This window comes from Nelumbo lutea, chromosome 6 (assembly GCF_056320005.1).
Source record: "Nelumbo lutea isolate HS-2025 chromosome 6, American lotus-T2T, whole genome shotgun sequence".
In the NCBI taxonomy this organism is placed as follows: Eukaryota; Viridiplantae; Streptophyta; class Magnoliopsida; order Proteales; family Nelumbonaceae; genus Nelumbo; species Nelumbo lutea.
This window is the reverse complement of record NC_142689.1, coordinates 42,992,963-43,015,299: the sequence shown is the minus strand read 5'-3', so window position 1 is coordinate 43,015,299 and position 22,337 is coordinate 42,992,963. Positions and strand designations below refer to the sequence as shown.

General features: G+C 37.3%; 1 protein-coding gene, 1 long non-coding RNA gene and 1 other non-coding gene across 3 annotated transcripts; 1 reads left to right on the top strand and 2 right to left on the bottom strand.

The window, feature by feature from the left end:
• Positions 1 to 752: 752 nt before the first annotated feature.
• Positions 753 to 3,082, top strand: LOC148848773 (uncharacterized). Its single transcript, XR_016100774.1, has 2 exons — positions 753 to 1,107; positions 2,833 to 3,082. It is a non-coding gene; the product is annotated as an uncharacterized LOC148848773 (long non-coding RNA).
• A 394-nt stretch (positions 3,083 to 3,476) lies between these two features.
• Positions 3,477 to 21,877, bottom strand: LOC148848771 (septum site-determining protein minD homolog, chloroplastic-like). The gene is made up of 2 exons (XM_088949837.1): positions 20,608 to 21,877; positions 3,477 to 3,883 (listed from the first exon to the last, which is right to left on the bottom strand). The coding sequence occupies exon 1, from the start codon at positions 21,761 to 21,763 to the stop codon at positions 20,774 to 20,776; it is 990 nt and encodes a 329-aa protein (XP_088805963.1). The 5' UTR covers positions 21,764 to 21,877; the 3' UTR covers positions 3,477 to 3,883; positions 20,608 to 20,773.
• On the bottom strand, positions 9,604 to 9,710 carry LOC148848772 (small nucleolar RNA R71). The gene has a single exon (XR_016101508.1). It is a non-coding gene; the product is annotated as a small nucleolar RNA R71 (small nucleolar RNA).
• Positions 21,878 to 22,337: the final 460 nt, after the last annotated feature.

The window sequence follows — 22,337 nt, the reverse complement described above, 5'->3', positions numbered from 1 at the left end:
TTCATTTACGGATCTAAAAGTTAGACACTGAAAACACTCAAGAAAAATAAATAAATAAAACTAAGGGCTCAATATAGTAAGAGAGAGTGAGAGACTAATCCAAGTTGTAAATAGAAGCTATATGAATTTAATAAATAAGCTAAATGAACGAGACAATCAAAGCAATTTAACCTCTGTGAGTATATGTTAAATTCAGAATTTGGGTTTTACAGATAGAGGGAGAGTACGTATATAATTGTATCAAAGGCTAATTTGAAAGCAGCGCAAATCTGAATTCAAGAATAATGAAAGGAATTGATGTAGATATTTCAATGTTTGATAGCAAGAAGTCAAGAAGATCAAAAAATAATAATAATAAAAAAAAAAAAAAACAGAAAATAAGAAAGTATTGTAACGTATTTGTAGAGATAGTTAGCAGCTTCGAAAGTGTGGTTCCATACCCACACTTAGGTTCTAGTGTATGTGGTTCCATACCCACACTTAGTTATTTTTTATCCTTTTTTAAGTTGGGTCGGCTGGCCTTGTCTGCTTTTGTTTGAGTCTTACTCTAAATAGGATTAGAGTATGATTTTTATTCTAATAAATAGAATTAGAATAATTCCTATTCTTATAAGGAGATTAATCTATATAAAAAAATTATGGAGCGGCAGAATCCATCAACTGAACCCCTTTCTTCTCTCTTCTCTTCTCTTCTCCTTCTCTTTGAAGCCTAGTTATTCCTTTATTTTCTTTTCTTTTCTGAATTACAATAGAACAAAAATCTATTTGCTTTTATTCTAGTTGGTATCAGAGCAATTGGCGAGAAAAACTAGGGTTTTCATGTAAGCCTGATCTGGTTGGCTACATGAGAATCCATTAGATCAAGACTTCTGCAGCAGTTGCCTGGTTCTTGGAGGTTACTGGAGTGTTGAAGACTGCCCAAGGAGGTGAAAGGTTCTTGGAGAATTACCCGGTGACCAGGAAGAATTAGAGTTCAGATTTGATCAAGGTTAGGGTTTTAAACTAAAGTGGACAATCAGAATTCTTTTTCTGAGAAAGAGTTCAGGTTCGACCAAGGTTAGGGTTTCAAACCAAAGTGGACGATCAAAGTTCTTTTTTCTAAGAAAGGTACAACATTTAAGTTATTTCGATCTTAGATATAAGTTATCAAGAATTCTTTTTAGCAGTGGCATAATAAATCTGAGAATACCTTGTTTTCTCCTTGGCATTAAACCCTTCTATCACTTTTGAGGAATCAAGATCTCTTCTTTATTGATATTGATCTAGGGCTTTGATATTTTGACTGAAGTTCTAGGCACCTATTCTTTGTTGAGATCAATTTTTGGATTTTTTTTCCCTATTTTACTTAGTGTTTCAGTAGAAAATTAGTCTCCTTTAGTCTTCTTGGAGTTTTGTGACCTATTTGTGATCTACATAGTATGGAAAAGGTTGGAAGTGAGGTGACAACACAAGGGGAAGGTTTTTTTGGGACTGGTAACATGAGCGGAAATTCATTCCAAATTACCACTGTTAGGTTTGATGGAACAAATTACTTGGAGTGGGCCCAATCGACAATGATGGCCATTGGAGGTAGAGGTAAATTAGGGTATGTGACCGGAGACACAAAGAAACCAGCCAAGGAGGATACATATCATCCAAGATGGGTTCAAGAGAATTACTTGGTGATGATTTGGCTATGCAACTCTATGCAGTCCCACATCAGCCGAAACCACCTTTGGGCAAAAACAACCAAGGAGATTTGGAACAGCATGATGAAGACTTATTCCCAACCCCTCAATGTGGCTAGAGCTTATGAATTGAAGTTTGAAGTAAACAACCTCAAATAAGGGGAGAATTCAATTTCATGTATTTTGCTACTCTAAAATCTCTTTGGTATGAAATTGATCACTTGGAAACTATTGAATGGGAGAGCCAGAGAGATGCAACAACATATAGAAAACTAATTGAAACAAATAGATTGCTTGAGTTGTTAGCTGGTCTAAATTCAAATTTTGACATTACAAGATAACAACTTCTGACTAGGGAGAGTGTGACTTATCTCAAGCCTACTCATTGGTTCACAGTGAAAAGAGTAGGAGAAAGATTATGCTATCTTTTTAGCCTACAGAAGCAACCTTGGCAGCAATGAAATCTAAGGTTGGAGGAGAGAAGGATAGGGAAATTAAGAAGGAAGACAAAAAGAGACATTGTTTGTGATCATTGCAAAAAGCCTAACACACTAGGGACACTTGTTGGAAGCTGCACCCTCACCTAATGCTAATAAGATTTAGAAACAGGAAATTTTATTAATATTTTGACATTCTTTTTATTCATAAAAAAAAAAATGCTAATGTGGCAACTACTACGGACAATGCATCTTCTTCCAGCACAAAGACTACATCTTTAAATGCTTTAGTTGTTGTCCAGGCTGCATTGGCACACCAAGAAAGTAAAGCTGGTATTACTGAAACATCTCAGCATTTAGGTACCACATCTACTTATTCTACTTCAGCCTTTGTTCACACAGGTACAAGAGCTACAGCATGTCATGCTTCAGCCCCATGTAACATTAGACCATTCTAGGTTATAGATTTAGGTGCTTCAAACCATATGACCAGTTTATCTATCTTGTTTACCACATATTGCTTAACCTCTAGGAGAGACAAAGTATATATTGTTGATGGCTCCCTTGTGCCGATTTCTAGCAAGGGAAACATCAGACTATTTGATGTTATCTCCCTAACCTCAGTTTTGCATGTTCCTAAGTTTAGTGCTAACTTGCTTTTAGTTAGTAGTATTACAAAAAACCAAAATTGTTCAATAGTCTTTTTTCCTGACCGTTGTGTTTTTCAGGATCTGGAAACGAAGAAGGTGCTTGGGATTGGCCGTGAGATGAATGGAGTTTACCTGCTTGATCATCCACAGGGAAAGTAGAGTGAGATTGGGAAATTGTGTTAGCCCAAGAATTAATCTCCTGACCTTAAATATATTTTGCACTGCAAAGGAAACTTGGAATGGTGTATAAAAATAGGCTGTGAAAATTCTGGTTTACTTACTGTTCCTTATTAAGTCTATTTTCTTGAAGACATAGCAACATAAACTTTCAAAAAATCCCCATGCTTGCTGATTTTCTGAAACATCAGGGAACTGGTCACATCATTAGATCTGATTCTTGGAGCCAATCAAACATGTGCAACTCTTGTAATCAAGTCCATCCACTGATCCTCTAGTTAAAATCCTAATATGTGTTCAAGAGACCACCCCTTTTCATTCATATAGTTGACCAGGTCTATAGGTATTCAAAACCCTCAAATCAATAGTCCTAACTTGGTCCATTGAAAACCAGCCCCAGACGGTTTCCTTGATTACTCTTTAGGGCCCGTACAACAGTAGAGAATCCAGGATGGAACGAGAGAAAGTTTTACTTGACCATATAAAACATCTTCTCTCTCTTTTTAAAAGCATTTTGTTAGTTTATTTTGAAAGAAAAGAAGTGATAGTAACCCGCTTAGCTCAACCTTTTCCATGCGGTCATTATGCATCTTTGATGTTTTCAGTAATCCCTTGTTTTGCTTAGAGCATCCACAAATCTTGCACCAATATGAAGACTGGATGCATATGAATCTAGTCATGAACTGTGTTAAAACCCTACCAGAAACAGGCTGCATAAGATGACAGCATAACGCTGGAACCAATAATTTGTTACATCAAAAGGTTGGCTGTATATGAATCTAGTCATGGAAAGGAACCATTTTTTGTTAAAACCCTACCAGAAACTGCATAAACTGGGATAACAGGATGACAGCATAGTGCTGGAACAAATAAATTGTTGACAGAGTGGGAGGAACCTGGTTCTTCATTGTGCGTTGGTTGTTTAAAAGAGAAGAAATTGGCATGTTATAAACTGCAATTGCACAGAAAATATAATTTTTAAAATAACAATCTTATAACACCTATTATCATGCCACAAACAAGTTTGTTTTAGGTTTCAGCAAAAGATCAAAATTGTTGCTAGAGTGCTTCCAGCATAAAAGCGAACATAAAAGAAATTAACTGCAAGTAACCCCATAAAACTCCACAATTGTACCCAAGCAATTAAGATTCTATAGTCATGCTACCTTCACAAAAGCAACTTGAATGATTATTTTGTAACAGAGAGGATTAGTTAGAGAGAAAAAAAAAAAAAACTATCAGTTTACATATAGAAAGTTTCCTAAAAAATTTTAAGTCTAAAATCTAAATTTTAAGTAGGATTGCAACCTAATTCAAAGAGGAAATAGGAACTCTTTTAGAGAAAACGTTTCCCAAATCAAAGTGCTTTTCCAGTGAGTCCAAATGGTTAAAAATAAAGGAATTATATAGATCATATTCTCAAGGTTGAAGGGGTTAAGCACCAACTTTTGTCCAGAAACATGTTCAGTCTCTACTTAAACTCAAGAACTTCCAAGAAACAAAAAGAATCAAGTTGGTAAATGCAGAAATGGGGAATTGAATCTCTCAGACCCATACCTTTATGTAAAAACAAAGCATAAAAATATAGTAAGAAGTGTTGCAGGAATACGAACTTGAGTTGGAATCCAACACATATCATGGGCATTTCTATGGAGAAAAACAACTAAAATAGTTCAAATTTTTTGAATTCTAACATTATGCATCAAAAAGAGCTCTAACATGTTAAATGGCACCTGTCAGGCTTGAAGATTCTTCACAGGCCATAGGCGTGGAGTAGTTTGTGGATAGGTAAGGAGATCATCCTCAAAGGGGCAGTGTGACCGACTAGAATGAGACATCAGTGAATATTTGGATTTTGGAATGATTGGTGGATTCCTGGGCTCCCCAATTGCAAAATTAGCATCCCCATGCCAGATTGATGCTTGATTCAGAAGGTCAACAACTTGATCCAAGCAGCTAATTATGGGTGGAATAAGGAGCTGGTCCTTTGCCTATTCTTGACAGTACAACAATCTTAAGCATCCCCCGGAGATGGAACCAGAGAGGGGATTTGCTGGTTTGGGAAGGAATCAAATCAGGCAAATTTACAATCAAGTCAGATTATTATACCGTGAGAGAAGACCATTTCTCTAACTTGACGTTACTTCAGAAGAACTGCCACAATGCCATTCCTGTCATGGACAATTTAGCTCGCAGGAGTTCAAGATCTAGCGACTATCCTTGTTGTATGGAGAAGCCAAAGACCATTTTGCATATGTTGAAAGTGTTCCTTTGCAAGGGCAGTATGGTTTGGCTCCCCTCTAGCTTTGAGAATGGATGCTCCTTCCTTCACCTAATGGCTGAAGAGTTGGGCTTATAACCAAGAAGAAGCTAGTTTGGAGCAAGGTTCAAAGTTTCAATACGTATCAGGCTGTATCGGCCAATACGTATGCCCCAACAGTGGGTGTTTTGGGTCAGACCACATGGTTCAGGGGGTAGATGGGCCTTAAATTGACCCCTCTGAACCAACTTGAAAAAAAAAACTAAAAAAGAAAAGGAGAAATGAGCCTCAATGCAGGCCGATACGCCCCTACCAGTGTATCGACTATATCGATATTTTGAACCTTGGTTTGGAGTGACAGTCCTTGTTGGCTTCTCTGGAAAAACAGAAATGATCTAATAGTGTTTAAAGGCCAGCTGTCATCTCTATTGAGGGTAGTACAGAGGGCTTTGAAAGGCTGTGTCCAGTCCTAAATGATCTAATAGTGTTCAAACAGTCCTTGGTTTGGAGTGACATTCAGATTTCAAGAGAAAAGAGGAAAAAAAGTTGAAGAAAGGAGTGACAGCAGCTGTTCTGTCCAGCCCTAAATGATATTTAAATTAGACGTTTTACAAGATTATGAGAAAGACAAAACCGCCCCTGATTAGGTGGCCGCAACAAAATAAAAAGTACAAGACAGGCCCAGCCCATAAAACATAAATACACAAGAGATACATTACAGCAACTAACAAAAGGCCCAAGCCCACCACACAATTATGTCTCACAACACTCCCCTCACCAAGCATAGATATCTATAATACCTAGGGGTGGCTGATGGGAGGGAGGGGTTGGGTGTGGGTTGAGTACCAACCCACCCATATTGATCAACTAACCCATTTGCCACCCATGGTAGTGGATCAAAGTGGGACACAACCACCCATTCGACCCTCTACTTCAAATTAGATTTTTTTCTCTATTTTAATTGCGGAAAAACATAGAATTATATATTTCAACTAAAAAAACATAAAAAGTTCTAATTTTTTCAAATAAAAATGCATAAAAACAAAAAAATGGAAAAAATATATATTTCATGTAAAACATCAGAAATTGCAAAAAATATAGGAAATTCAGACAAATGCAAAATATTGCAGAAAATTACAGAAAAAATGTAAAACATACATGCATATGAATTTCAACTAAAAAATGGAAAAAGACAAAAAAAAAAGTTCTAAAATAATTTCACATCTAAAATCCATAAAAACACAGAAAGGTGATAAAAAAATATTTCATATAAAACCTCAGAGTTTGCAAATATATATAGATAGATAGATAGATAGATAGATATATAAAATTAAAAAAAGAATTAATGAAAATATACAATTCAGATAAAGAAAAAAATTGTGAAGTAAAGAAAATTGTAGAAATTGCAAAAAAAAATCAGAAAATAGAAATACAAGAAAACAACAAAAACTATACAAAAACCAAAAAGCATACAAAAACGCAGAAATAGCAGAAAATACGTAAAATTTTAAAAATTTTAAAAAAATATATATGTATGCATAGATATTTCAACTAAAAATCAAATTTTTCATAAAAATGGTCAGAAAATAGAAATAGTAGAAAAACAACAAAAACTATAAAAAAACCAAAAATTATACAAAAAACACAGAAATAGAAGAAAATACGTAAAATTTTAAAAATTTTAAAAAAATATATATGTATGCATAGATATTTCAACTAAAAATCAAAATTTTCATAAAAATGGTAAAAATTGGAAAATTATATGTTTTATCTAAAATATCAAAAACTGTAGAAAAAAAGGAAAATAATAAAATTATATATATATAACAAAAAGAAGAAATTGCATAAAATATATAATTGATAAAAATTAAAAAATAATTATATATTTCAACCCAATAATCATAGAAAACACAAATAAATTATAGAAATGTAAAATAATTATACTTTTTGTTGAATAAAGAAACTTAAAAGAAAATGACAAGCATTACAACTGATCCCAAAACAAGACTTCCCCATTAGCCCCTTGCTTAGCTAAGCCTTCAGCCAAAGCATTTGATCACCCCACCCATTGTGTAATGGTAGACATATTCCCTATTAGCCACTTAAATTTTTTGACTTCATTTCCCTCATGGTTCTTCAACCACCACATTGGAATCCCCATCAATAATAACCTGCCCTACACCCAGTTGATTTGCAAATTGCACTCCTTGTATGGCTGCTAATAGTTCTGCTCTGACTGAATCCCCAAATCCCAAGTGATGAGATAGAATTTATCATATTTTTATCCCCAATTATTATGTCTTTTATACCAAATTAGCATCTAATTGGACTCGTATTTCTATTCAGGGCATGAAAGAAGGCATCAAGAGAAAAGAAAGACAAATCGGATAATTTTTCACAATTTCGACATCATTCAGTAATCTGGGCCTAACTCGCGTATCCGAACTCCGAATTGGCCGATTCATGATCCAATAGAAAGATAAGAGAAAAAGCCACAATTTTCGTGTTTTGGGATTTCGCAGATTCGGCCTGAATCGAAGTCAAATCCGAGCCCGAAGTCGAGGAAAATTCACAGGAAAGCCCAATCGACAGTTGAAGCCCAACTTGCAGAAAAGCCTAGCTGAAGCCCAATTAGCAGAGGAGGTCTAATACGAATCCAAGAACAAGAAACTGAGAAGAGTCATTCCAAATCTAAATTCTTGACGTAATCTTAGAGAGATAAGAGGATTGAGTTCATTAGATAAAAAGATAAGATTAGAATTAGGATAGGACTTTCTATTCTTGTAAAGATCAACTTCAAGAGGAAGTAGGAGACCACCCCCTCCCCTTTAAGCTATATAAAAGAGGGGGCGGACCAGCTTTAGGCATCACACAATCACTTAATCTTAGGGATTGAATCAAGAAGAAATGAGCAATCAGTCAAGAAAGGAGCACGAATTCAAGAAGGTGGCGGCAAGAAGAGGAGATCTCAGCATCATGGGCGATTCTAAGAGTTCTTTCTTTCCCTTTGTTTGCTTTAATTCTTCTATCATAAATTGATTTGTTTCTTGCTAGGGCTAAGGAAAGCCTAATTATGTTAATGAATATATTTTTATCTTTATGACTCATCCAAAATTGTGATTTTCATTTAATCTATGAATTATTGTGCTTAATGCAATTAAGAGCTTGGCCACCTCTTAATTGATTTTAGTTATGTGAATGAATCGAGAGAGGAATTCACATAATCGACTGAATAATTCATGTGTGAATTGAATGATATATAGAGATATATATACATGATTCATCTAAATTTCATGGTCTTCTTGGACTTAATGCACTCCCATCTTGAGAGTTCTACTCGAGAGATCGAAGGGCTACCTGATGGGCGTAGGTTTAATATATCTCGAGAGAGAATATTAAATAAAATTGGAAAGACTTCAGCTTATGAGAATGACAACTAATCTTGGTAAGTCGAACCCATAAATATTCATCGCATTGGTTAGGTGGACCAAAAGCCCTAGCGATTCCATCCATTGCAGATTTGATTAGTGATCACCTTCGCTTTTATTTTCTTATGTTAATTTTTATTCTCAATAGTCCTTGCTCGATTCTGAATTTCGATTGTCCAAATAATTAGGGAAGACTGTGGTTCAAATACTTGTTTTGTTAAATCCCCGTGGGAACGATATTTTATACTACTTGATAAATAGTGCACTTGCTAGGGTTATATATTTATAGCTATCAAATTTTTGGTGTCGTTGTCGGGGATTTAATCCTAAAATAATATTAGAACTTGTTGACCTTGATTAATTTGAACCTTTTATTTATGTTTTTATTTTCTTTTTATTTCTGTTATTATTATTATTTTTGTTTATTTGTTCGAATTCTTGCTGATTTAGATTTACTAGTGCATGACACGCACTAAACAGGAAGGATTAGCAGAATTCGATCCTGGGATTGAGAGGACCCTTCGCTTGTTGCAAAGGGCCAACAAAGGAAAAGCAAGAGAGGAGGTTGTTATTTGCGAACCAGCCATAGAGATTGAAGGAGAGATGGCAGAAGGAAATCGCACCCTCTTGGACTATGCTTGTCCAAACATTGATGGGGCGACATCCAACATTTGCAAGCTCACCATTCCTGCTAACAATTTTGAAATCAAGCCTGCAATAATTCAGATGATCCAAACAAGTATTCAGTTTAGTGGGTTACCAAGTGATGACCCTAATGCACACATTGTTAATTTCTTGGAAATATGTGATACTTTTAAACATAATGGAGTTAGTGATGATGCAATTAGGCTTAGATTATTTCCTTTTTCATTGCGTGATAGAGCTAAAGATTGGCTTAACTCACTCCCTGCAGGAAATATCACCACTTGGAATGATCTAACCCGGAAATTTTTGGCTAAATATTTCCCACCCTCTAAAACAGCAAAGTTAATTAATGGTATTACTACTTTTGCTCAATTTGAGAGGGAATCCTTGTATGAAGCATGGGAACGATTCAAGGAGATGCTTAGGAAGTGTCCTCACCATGGGATACCAACTTGGCGTCAAATTCAGACTTTTTATAATGGTATTACCCCCTCTAACCGATCCATTATTGATGCAGCCGCAAGTGGTACGATCATGAGGAAAACTCCAGAGGAAGCATATGACCTAGTGGAGGAGATGGTATCAAACAGCTACCAGTGGAGCAATTACCGAACCAATCAAAGGGGAGTACACCACATCGATTCTTTTACAGCCCTATCTGCGCAAATAGCTAATCTGAATAAGAGACTGGACAATTTTAGTATTGCAGCCATTAATACACCACCTAGCATCTCATGCGATTTATGTGGTCAAATAGGACATATTAATTCTGATTGTCAATTAAACAGTCCTTTTATTTCCCATGAGAATGCTAATTTTATCTCTCATGCTGGCAGGTCAAACTTCAACCCATACTCCAATACATACAACCCAGGGTGGAGGAATCACCTGAACTTTTCATGGAGTAACAATCAGCGAAAGGCACCCATGGGTTTCCAACCACAACCGCCCCCACAAGAAAAAAAGAACAATCTAGAGAAAATGATCTCTAAGTTCATTAATGCCACTAAAGCAAGGTTCCAACAGCAAGAAACATCGATTAAAAACTTAGAGGTTCAAGTGGGGCAGATCGTAAGCATGTTGTCAGAAAGGAAAGAGGAAAGGCTACCCAGCAACATAGAAAAGAACCCCAGAGAGCAAATAAACGCTATAACTTTAAGAAGTGGGAAAACATATGGCGAAATTCAAAGAGAAGACAAGGAAGCTGAAGTGGCCAATCTGCAAAAGGAGAATGAGGGAAGTTCCCCTAAACTGAATTTACATGAAATTAAATTGCCTATTCCCTACCCAAGAAGAGTCTTGAAAGCTAAACTAGATAAGCAATTTGAAAAATTTTTAGAAGTTTTCAAAAAGATTCATATTAACCTTCCTCTTCTTGATGTTTTATCACAGATGCCGAAGTATGCCAAATTCCTGAAAGAGGTAATGTCCAACAAAAGAAAGTAGAAGGATGGTGAGATGGTAAAAGTAAACGAAGAATGTTCAGCCATTCTTCAAAAGAAATTGCCCCCAAAGCTTAAGGATCCAGGGAGTTTTTCTATACCTTGCACCATAGGGAATACTGAATTTGAAAAAGCTTTATGTGATTTAGGTGCTAGTATAAATTTAATGCCTTATTCTATTTTTGAAAAACTTGGATTGCATGAACTAATATATACAACTATTATCCTGCAATTAGCTTATAGAAGCATTAAATATCCTAGGGGAATAGTAGAAGATGTTTTGGCCAAAGTGGACAATTTTATTATTCCTGCTGATCTCATTGTGTTGGATATGGAGGAAGATAGTACAATGCCATTGATTCTAGGGAGACCTTTTCTTGCTACTAGTGATGCTTTAATTGATGTGTGAAAAGGTCTACTAACCCTTAGAATCAATGGTGAAGAAGTGGTGTTCAATGTATTTAAAACCATGGAACATCCCAACACAATTGAACATAAAATTTATGCAATCGATAGCATTGATGTTGGTGCAGCCGAAGTAGACACATCTAAATCAAAAGACACGCTGAAAATTGCACTTAACAATAGTCCAAATCAATTGCAACAAGCAGAGCAGAAGTTTGTACTGAAATCAAAATTGCGAAATTTGACTTCTGAGCCAGATTCTTTTGAAATTAGAATTCATAATGCATCTTTACCTCCATCTCACACAAAACCCCTCCCATTAATTGTGCAGGTCCCTATTCCAGGTTTAAACCCACCTATGAAAGATGAAAGGGGGAAACATAAGAAGTTGAAAACCAAGTGGAGCGGACCCTTTGAAGTAGCTAGGGTATTCCCTCATGGAGCAATTGAACTGCATAATGATGATGGGAGTACATTCAAGGTAAATGGACAGCGGTTGAAGCATTACATTGAAGGATAACCACCCATCCACCATGGGTTCATTCTCTCCTTGAAACTGCCATGAAGGAAAGGTGAAAGTCAAGCTCACGACTTAAAACGAGCACTTGTGGGAGGCAACCCATTAAGTTTAGTTGTATGTTTTGTTCAGTTTTCTTTTTTGGGTGTTTTTTTTTTTTTTGTATCACACATCTGCATGATCTCAAAAAAGCATTCAGGGAAGTCCTCTTAAATCTCTCTCCTTGTTTTGTTATGCATATTCTATACATTGAGGACAATGTATATCTTAAGTGTGGGGGAGGATTAAGGGGTTGATGAATTTTTTTTTCGAACTCTAGCATGCTTTAATCATCTTATTAACCCTTACTTTAGAAATTTCTGCTCCTTAGAGAATTGTTTTTGAATGATTGCAAACTACCCTGAATCATGTGCTTAGGTGGGATAGACAGGAAAGGATGCAGGCAAATCTAGCTGAAATTTTTTGCTATGGAAGGTATCTCAGTAGTTTGAATGATTAACGGGCAAGATGCAATACAGATTTGACCTTTGTGAGCATTTGGTTTCTAATAGACAAATATGGTTTGATTATTCCAGAACTTGTTTTGTTATGCATGTTGAGACCACGATAATGAGTTCATGTATTGGAACGTGTTATCCAAAAAAAAAAATACTCGTGTGAGATGGAGCATAAAATGCATTCACACTAAAAGAATAAGAAAAATGTGAGATGGAGCATAAAATGCACTCATCCTTAGATCCCAAACCTTAAGTCACCTTTTGATGCAGTGGACTCATGATAAGTGGAGGAGATGTGACACATAAGCAAGCTTATGGTAGTAACATTCCTTGTTTTGTTCTGAAAAATCGTGAGAGGGTATTTTTGAATCTTGCTGCATGTGATTATGAAAACAAAGAGGGCTTACTCTAATCCTAAATTATTCATGCGAAGAGATGCCTGTTTCCCTTGATTGTCGATTTCACTTGGGGACATGAGGTTTGGCGATTTAAGATTATTCTTTGCCAAGTTAAAGAGGAAAAGAAGTGGACAAAGGGAAGGATCATGAATACTAATCAAGGCATGCGGGAGAACAAATACCCTATTGAGAAAAATCCAAAACAATCTTTTAGTTAGTTTGTTCTTGTTTTAATTTTGTTTTGAGTTTTGTCTTGCCCGAGGACGAGCAAGAGTTTAAGTGTGGAGGATTTGATGAGAGTAGAATTTATCATATTTTTACCCTCAATTATCATGTCTTTTATACCAAATTAGCATCTAATTGGACTCATATTTCTGTTCAGGGCATGAAAGAAGGCATTAGGAGCAAAGAAAGACAATTCGGATGATTTTTCACAGTTTCGACATCATTCAGTAATCTAGGCCTAACTCACGTATCCGAACTCCGAATGGACCAATTCATGATCCACTAGAAAGATAAGAGAAAAAGCCACAATTTTCATGTTTTGGGCTTTCGCAGATTCGACCTGAATCGAAGTCAAATCCGAGCCCGAAGTCGTGGAAAATTCACAGGAAGGCCCAATCCGCAGCTAAAGCCCAACTTGCAGAAAAGCCTGGCTGAAGCCCAATTCGCAGAGGAGGTCTAATACGAATCCAAGAACAAGAAACTGAGAAAAGTCCTTCCAGATCTAAATTCTTGATGTAATCTTAGAGAAATAAGAGGATTGAGTTCATTAGATAAAAAGATAAGATTAGAATTAGGATAGGACTTTCTATTCTTGTAAAGATCAACTTCAAGAGGAAGTAGGAAACCACCCCCTCCCCTTTAAGCTATACAAAGGAGGGGGCGGACCAGCTTTAGGCATCACACAATCACTCAATCTTGGGATTGAATCAAGAAGAAAGGAGCAAGAATTCAAGAAGAATGTGGCGGCAAGAGGAGATCTCAGCATCATGGGTGATTCTAAGAGTTCTTTCTTTCCCTTTGTTTGCTTTAATTCTTCTATCATGAACTGATTTGTTTCTTGCTAGGGCTAAGGAAAGCCTAATTATGTTAATGAATATATTTTTATCTTTATGATTTATCCAAGATATAGACTATGAATTATTGTGTTTAATGCAATTAAGAGCTTGGCACCTCTTAATTGATTTGAGTTATGTGAATGAATCGAGAGAGGAATTCACATAATCGACTGAATAATTCATGTGTGAATTGAATGATATATAGAGATATATATACATGATTCATCTGAATTTCATCGTCTTCTTGGACTTAATGCACTCCCATCTTGAGAATTCTACTCGAGAGACCGAAGGGCTACCTGATGGGCGTAGGTTTAGTATATCTCGAGAGAGAATATTAAATAAAATTGGAAAGACTTCAGCTTATGAGAATGACAACTAATCTTGGTAAATCGAACCCATAAATATTCATCGCATTCGTTACATGATTCATCTGAATTTCATGGTCTTCTTGGACTTAATGCACTCCCATCTTGAGAGTTCTACTCGAGAGATCGAAGGGCTACCTGATGGGCGTAGATTTAGTATATCTTGAGAGAGAATATTAAATAAAATTGGAAAGACTTCAGCTTATGAGAATGACAACTAATCTTGGTAAATCGAACCCATAAATATTCATCGCATTGGTTATGTGGACCAAAAGCCCTAGCGATTCCATCCATTGTAGATTTGATTAGTGATCACCTTCGCTTTTATTTTCTTATGTTAATTTTTATTCTCAATAGTCCTTATTCAATTCTGAATTTCGATTGTCCAAATAATTAGGGAAGACTGTGGTTCTAATACTTATTTTGTTAAATCCCCGTGGGAATAATATTTTATACTACTTGATAACTAGTGCACTTGCTAGGGTTACATATTTATAGCTATCACCAAGGGACCTGAATAGAAAAGTACAATATCCCCAACCTCATTTCTCAAGACCCCCCCCCAACCCTTCTAGAGCGGCCCTGGATTGCCATGACTGCTCCCATCAAAATTCAGCTTCATTGAGCCTTCAGGCGGTGGAATCCATCTTGTAATTGCCTTAGTCTTCCTAGAAGAGCACCTTGCTACTGCTGACCGATTTCTCCATATGTCTAAAAGGGAAAAGTGATGGAAAAGCTCTAAACTTTTTAGCTAGTGGATTATTCAACACACAACCCTTCATGTCTTGGCTGTTCCTCTCCTTGTCTTGTAGAATTCCGGCATTCCTTTCTTCCCAAATTGTCCATAGCAAGGCACTCTTACACATCTCCACATAATTCCCCCTCTTTTTTTGGGCCAATTGAAGGTTAAATGGTTAAAGATCATGCACACTTCTGCTGGCATGTTCCACCTGCACCTAAACAATGAAAAAATCCAATCCCATAATTCTGCAGAAAAAGGGCAAGACATCAGTAGGTGGTAACAGTCCTCCCTGTGAGCTCTATAGAGAGTGCACTAGTTGGGTGAAATACAAAGGAAAAGTCCTCTCTTTTGCAGGTTATCTGAAGTGTTCACTTTCCCATAATACGCTTCCCAACAAAAAGTCATTATCTTAGGGGGAATCGGCCTAAACCAAATTTCCTTTGAAAGGAAAACCTGTTGAAAAAAACTGACAGAAGGACTTAATAAAGGAAGCACAAGATTGGATCGGGGAACCCAAATCCTACTGTCTGGCTTAGACGGGTCCAAACAGACTTGATTCAAGAGACAGATAAAATTATAGAGAGAATTAATTTCCTGATCTCTTAACCCCCTACAAAAGCCAAAATCCAAATTTGGAGACAAGGGGTTCCCTTAAGTGTGATAAAGTTTGAGATGACCTCATTTTTATACACAGAGGCAAAGAAAAGTGAAAGGAAAAGATCATTTAAAGGGGGCTTTCCAAGGTGTTGTCAAAGTAGCTCACCTTGGTAAACCAGCATCCCACCCATTCTCTAAGGCTCTGTTTGGTTTGTGGGAAGATTTGGGTGGGATGGGATGGGAAAGTGAAAAAATTTAACTTTCCAGTGTTTGGTTTTATCTATGGGAAAATAAAGGAAAAGCATTGTTGGTTCTTCGTCGGAAGAAGAAGAAGAAGAAGAAGGTGAGGGAGGAAGACGGGAAGAATAGGAAGAAGAAGGTGAGGGAGAATCCCCTCTACAATATGGTCTTAAAAATCCTCTCTACCCTCTTCTCTTTTCAATCTGGTCTTAAAAATCACCCTTGTCTCATCTCCCCCTGTCTGATCCCAATTCAAATAAAAGGAATTATCAGTTTCATCGGCTGAGACGATGGATTAATAAAGGATAGCTTCTTCTTTTGACTAGTTTGTCTTGGAAGGAGTCGATGCTTGAGGAAGGACTAGGGAGACTGATGAGAGGGGGGATATTTTCTCCAATGAAAACTTCTTGGATCAAGATCGAGTTCGATCGGTGATTGCATGCCGTAACTAGAGAAGATCCCAAAAATCTCACGCCTAAACCTTCTTCCTCCGGCGATGGCTGCGGTTTGCTCCTAATCGGTGATGATCCTTTGCAGAGAAGAAAAGAGGCACTGTCGTCAAGATTAAAGACAATGAATCAGTGACCAAAGAACAAAAGACAGAAAAGAAGAAAAAACTGAGAAGAAGGGGAAGGAGAAAGAGAGATGTAAATGGAGAGAATGAAGGAAGAAAGCGGGGGAAAAGAGTTAGGAGGAGAGGGATTGCGATACAATCTTCTGCTGCAACGGAGATAAGAGTAAAGAAAGGGGAGGAAGACAGGAAGAATAGGAAGAAGAAGAAGGTGAGGGAGAAGAAAGAAGAGGAAGATGGAGGGAGATCGTAGCAGATCACCGCTGCCTCTAGCACTGGTTCCTTGCTAGCATCTGGTGAAGAAGAAGGCCAATAACAATGGTTTCTCAAGTTTTTCCATCGGGGTCGCACGGTTTTGGTGCGACCCCGATTCCACGATTTTGGGATCTGACATCCCACATTTTCCTTATCCCATCCCTCTATTTGCCTCAAAACAAATGAGAGAAAAAGGGATATTTTTGGAATACTCCCTTTTTCTTATCCCTATCCCACAAACCAAACAAAGCCTAAACTGCCATGAATGGGAATAGAAAATATTGTAAATACACAAAAGATTATAAAATTTCAAAGAAAAGAAAAATGCAGCCAATCTGAATTTCGACTTCTCTCAAAATTTAATCAAATTTTCCATGATAAGCAACCACTCTTGTTTGAAATTGTCAGCAACCAATTCAATCCTCTCTTTACAAACTTCCCTTACTTTTTACAAGTGTAATTTTTCCTCCATGGATTCTTCCCTTCTTTTCTTCTCAGTCAAATTATCCACAAATTGGGGTTTGATTGACCACCATTGGTGTTGGGCATTGCGTTCCAAATCTTCAACAAGTCAAAGACCTCTAGATACTTTTGCACTCTCCTCACCTTCATGACCCAAGGGTAGAAATTGAGAGTCTAATTGGGCGAATTAATAAACTAATAGTGGTATGCTATGTGCAACAGTAACAGAATCACAAAATGGGGTTTGATTGACATAAGAAACATACCTGCAATTCATCTTCGCGAATAATAATTCCCTTGACGAACCCATCCTATTCTGCATAGATCTGAGTTACGACTCTCCTCCGCAATCTAAGCCTCCAACGATCCTAACTCCTTTTGACCCTTCTCCTTCAACTTGTATGGATATGTTGTTGGTTTCAACTACCTGTATAGATTAGAGGGAGAGCATAGAGAGGTGGAGAGAGAAAGAGAAAGATTTGCCATTATTGCCAAGAATTTGAGTCACCAGCTTGAGCTACCTATGTAGATGATAGAGAAAGGGGGCAGAGAGTTGAGGTGAAGATAGAAAGTAATTTGATTTTCAAATCCTAAACATGACTGCACTGACTCTATGGGTACCCATGACCCACCCTAACCCAACCATTTTCTCTTGACCCAAATGGATTACTTGACCCTTATTGGCCCACATGAAATTTGGGTGGGTTTTCAAGTGGGTGGGTTGGGTGGATCAAGTGGGTTGGGTCAAAAATTGCCACCCCTAATCATACCCAACTTGCATTGTAATTCCATAAATCTTGCTTTGTTAAGACTCTTCGTAAAGACATCAGCTAGTTGTCTTGTAGAAGGCATATAAGGGATGCAGAGATCTCAAGAAACAATCTTTTCCCTAACAAAGTGACTCTCTCAATTTCAATATGCTTTGTTTATCATGCTGGACAGGATTATTGGCAACATTACTTACTGCTTGATTGTCACAATAAAGCTTTAGAGGTCCAACAAAACCTATCTCCAACTCATTTAGAAGGAGTTAAAGCTATAGTAACTCAGCAACTCCATGAGCTACTGCTCTATATTCAGCCTCAGCACTAGATCTAGCTACAACAGTTTGCTTCTTGGTTCTCCAAGTGACTAGGTTACCACCTACAAAGGTGCAATAACTAGTTGTAGACCTATCTCCAATAAATCCTGCACAATCAACATCACTATATGCTGCCACCTCAATTTTATCATGCTTCTTAAAGAGCAATCCCTTTCCTGGACAAGTCTTTAAATATCTCAAGATTCGTTCTACTACTTTCATATGAGAAACACATGGAGCATGCATATGCTATGTGAACTGCATAAGCAACTTTAGGTCTAGTAAAAGATAAATATAGAAGTTTGCCAACAAGTCTTTGATATCTCTCCTTGTTAGAATATATCTCTTCATTACCTTCTTGAAAACTGGGATTTTGCTCAATAGGAGTATCAATCGGTCTGCTTCCTAATTTCCCAGTCTCCTTTAGCAAGTCCAAAGCATCCTTCATTTGGCATATATAGATTCCTTCACTAGATCTAGCTACCTCTATTCCCAAGAAGTACCTTAGAGGTACCAAATCCTTAATCTCAAAGTTTGAAGCTAAGAAATATTTCAGCTTTTGAATCTCCTTTTGATCATTCCTTATAACCACCATATCATCAACATATACGAGTGTTAGCTTTCCTCCATCTCTCCTATAAAATAATGTGTGATCAGCACTTCTTTGTTGGTATCCTACAATCTTCATTGCCTTGCATAACCTCTCAAACCAGCCCCTAGGTGATTGCTTTAGCCTATATAAAGCCTTCTTTAATTTACATACCTTTCCTCTCATGGTATACCCTGTCGGAGCATCCATGTAGACTTCTTGCAAGTCACCATTCAATAATGCATTCTTTACATCTAGTTGACACAATTCCTAGTTGAAATTCATTGCTAGAGAAAAGAAAGATTATATATTGTTTAGCTTTGCAACCAAGGCAAAGGTCTTCTTGTAATCTATGCCTTCTTTCTGCGTAAACCCCATCATAACTAGTCGTGCATAAATGAATTTGTGTAAACCCCTTCATAAGCACATACATTTATATGAATTTCTGGTGTGTGCTGACTGACCATCCCGAGCCTAAGACAAACCCAAGTGCATCAAATTTCAGTGTGGGTTGGGCCCGGGTTGGACAGTTTGGACTTGATCTCAGGCTCGGCCTCAAAGCCAATTCTTAGGGTTAGGCCTGGGTTGAGTTCAAATGTTGTCAAAATCTTACGATTTACAATACAATTCACGATTTGAATAGTGAATCCCAAGGGTTTCGATTTGAATTTTATGTTTGGATCCTTTTATGCAAAAATCTTAAGATTTTTGTTTGAATCCTACAATTTGATTCATAAACCTTACGATTTATATGATTTCTATGATTCAAATAAATTCAATTAAGAATTAGTTCTCTACTTTGTTATGTTTTTGTTTATATTTAGTTTTGTCAAGGGAGATTTTCTTTTAAGCCCTTACTAGAAAATGGTTTATTTACATTATTTAAGAGTAGAAATTGAGTTTATTTTCCATCATATGTAGGTTAAAGAGCCATTGTACGTGGATTTGTTTGACTTTCAAGTCAAACTTGATCATATCATCTTAGGCTTCTATTGTATAAGTGGTAAGTTCTATTATTTTAGGTACATATATGGTATATAAAAATTAAAAATAGGGTAAAGTCATTTTCCTATATATATTTAGCCTTTAATATATTTATATATAATTTGTTGACAAGTTTATAAAAAATAGAAATAATCTTACAATTTACGATACAATTCACAATTCAACTTTCTCTACAATCTACGATACAATTACGATTTTCAAAACATTTCACCAGCCAGTTTGCCAACTTGGATCCCTAGCTTTGTATTTTTTGTGCAAAGTGGCTGCTTGCAGATTGAATCAACATTCTCACTCTTGTCTTGTCAGCCCAAGATTTTATCATTACATACACTAAGCAATGACCCCTAAAACCCATTTGTACTTTCCATATAGAATATGTACATAGGCTTAATCAAATAAAACTAAGAATGAAACAAAATGAATCCTACGCTTAGGTGAAATGCTAAAACCCAAGAATATTATATAATAGAACTCACCAGCCAGTTTGCCCAACTTGCATCCCTAGCTTTGTATTTTTTGTGCAAAGTGGCTGCTTGCAGATTGAATCAACATTCTCACTCGTCTTGTCAGCCCAAGATTTTATCATTACATACACTAAGCAATGACCCCTAAAACTCATTTGTACTTTCCATATAGAATATGTACATAGGCTTAATCAACTCGAGTTTGTAACATAAAAAATTAAAAATCAGACATATTGAAGATACCTAAACCTGAGAAAATAAATAATTCCTTAAAATCTAGAGAAAAAAAGAACTCTTCTATCTCTTCTTTTATTTTATTCTCCCTTTTTTGTGTATGTGCGCACACATGCAATTGGTGTAAGTAATGGGTTTCGTGATTCAGCCATACCTTATCCACTGATCAGTGGCTAAACCATTCAATGTAGCAATCAATCGAGAATAGAAATGTTTAGCAGATGTGGGAAAAGTTCATCTATTTGCAACTGTGTTCTAGTATACATACAACCCAACCAAAACTTTACCAAAGCGACAAAAGCAAAAGCTGAACCATTCAGCAAGTTCCATGCATTAGATTGAAAACAATGCTAGAGAACCAAACATCAAAAAATAAGAAAAGTAGATAATTGAAATGAAGAAAAACTCAGTTTACCTATTCTCTGTACACAGCCTCTGACTTCCCCCAGTCTTTGAACAAGTAGCTGCTCCCAGAACCAAAGCGAATTACTTGCACCATGACAACACCTCATCCCAAATAACCGGGTCCATCATTCAATGAGCTAAAGAACTTGTTCGCAAACCGTATTAAAGCTCACTTCCTACCCTCCAAAGAAGGAGAAAAATCCGCGCTTCTTTGGCTCCTCTTCAACCATTACGGCATTCATGCTATCCTGCTCAACAAGCCTCCAAGCTGCCTGTTCAAATGCCAGCCCAGCCAACGTTGGCGGTTTGTTCAACACAAGTGGGTACCCTCGATTTGTACTCCGAATCACTTCTGAATCCTCTGGAATCACCCCCAACAGCGCCAACCCCAACATTTCCTGAACATCGAGAACCGACATCATATCCTCCCCTCTTATCAAATCCATCCGTACTCGGTTCACAATCATCTTTATATCTTTGATTCCGTCACATTCGAGCAAGCCTGTGACCCGGTCAGCGTCCCTCAGGCTAGTAATGTCGGGTGTTGTAACGAGAACTGCCTCATTCGCCGGAGTAATAGCTGTAATGAACCCAGCATCGATACCTGCAGGACAGTCAATAAGAATGAAATCCGGGCAACCTTCAGGGCGGGATTTCAAGGCATCGGCGACCCAAATTAGGGCTTTTCCGCCAAATCCAAGTGGAAGCTTTGACCGAGGCTTGGATATACAGAGAAGCTCGAAGTTGGACCACCGCTTGTCGCGGACTAAAGCCTGGTCGAGGCGGCAATCTCCATTGAGAACCTCAACAGCAGTATAATTGACACGGTTTTCAAGGCCGAGGAGGAGATCAAGATTGCGGAGGCCAACATCTGCGTCAATGACCACAACGGAGAAGCCGAGACGAGCGAGGGAAAGACCTACATTGGCGGTAGTGGTAGTTTTTCCAACGCCACCTTTGCCGGAGGTTATGACGACAACACGGGGAGTCTCGCCGGCTAACTGGGGTTTTCGATTCCACTGAAGGACTGACTTAACTGTCGTGTTGGGCTTATTCCTGCAATTGGGCTTTATGGATTTTAGGGATTTTCTGTTCAAGAGGTAGGGAGAGGATGTGTGGAGAGAAGATGGGTTAGGGTTACTGGTCACCAGTTGCAGAGAAATCATGGCTGTTCGGATTTCAGAGAGGGAGAAAGAATCTAAAGGAGAGAAAACATTTTTCTTTCGAAGAACTACTGCACAGGAAATGCGTCCCTTTGCTTGTATTTAATTTGATAGAGCCCGGGATCCAATAACTTTGTAACCAAATGAGGGAAAATCTATGATATGGAGTCCTGCTCGGTGGACACGACACGTGTCCTTGAAGGGTATTTTAGCTAGTTTGATTGGTTCTTCTACCATTATAACCCTTTTATTTTCCTTCGAATTAACTGGAATACCCTCTTAGGACACGTGTCCTTCCGTTCTTCAACTTGAAGGTTCAAGAACCTTCGTTCTATGGTTCTCTTCCCTTCTTCGCTCTCTTTTGTGCTTGTTTGCTTTCAGAGCGCAACCTCACCTCAGAGGAACTGAGCGATTGATTGGAAGTTTTGAACGTGAAAGGTATGGAAAATATTCACGTCCGTGGGTTTGCTTCATTTGAATGGGTCTTTTAGATTGAAATATTTCTGATCATCAACTCATGCTTTGTCTTTGTAATTAAATTGGTAATTTAAAAAAGATTAGGATCTAGATGGATTGA

Coding starts and splice junctions, on each gene's coding strand:
- LOC148848771 (XM_088949837.1), bottom strand. CDS start 21,763: ATGATTTCTCTGCAACTGGTGACCAGTAACCCTAACCCATCTTCTCTC.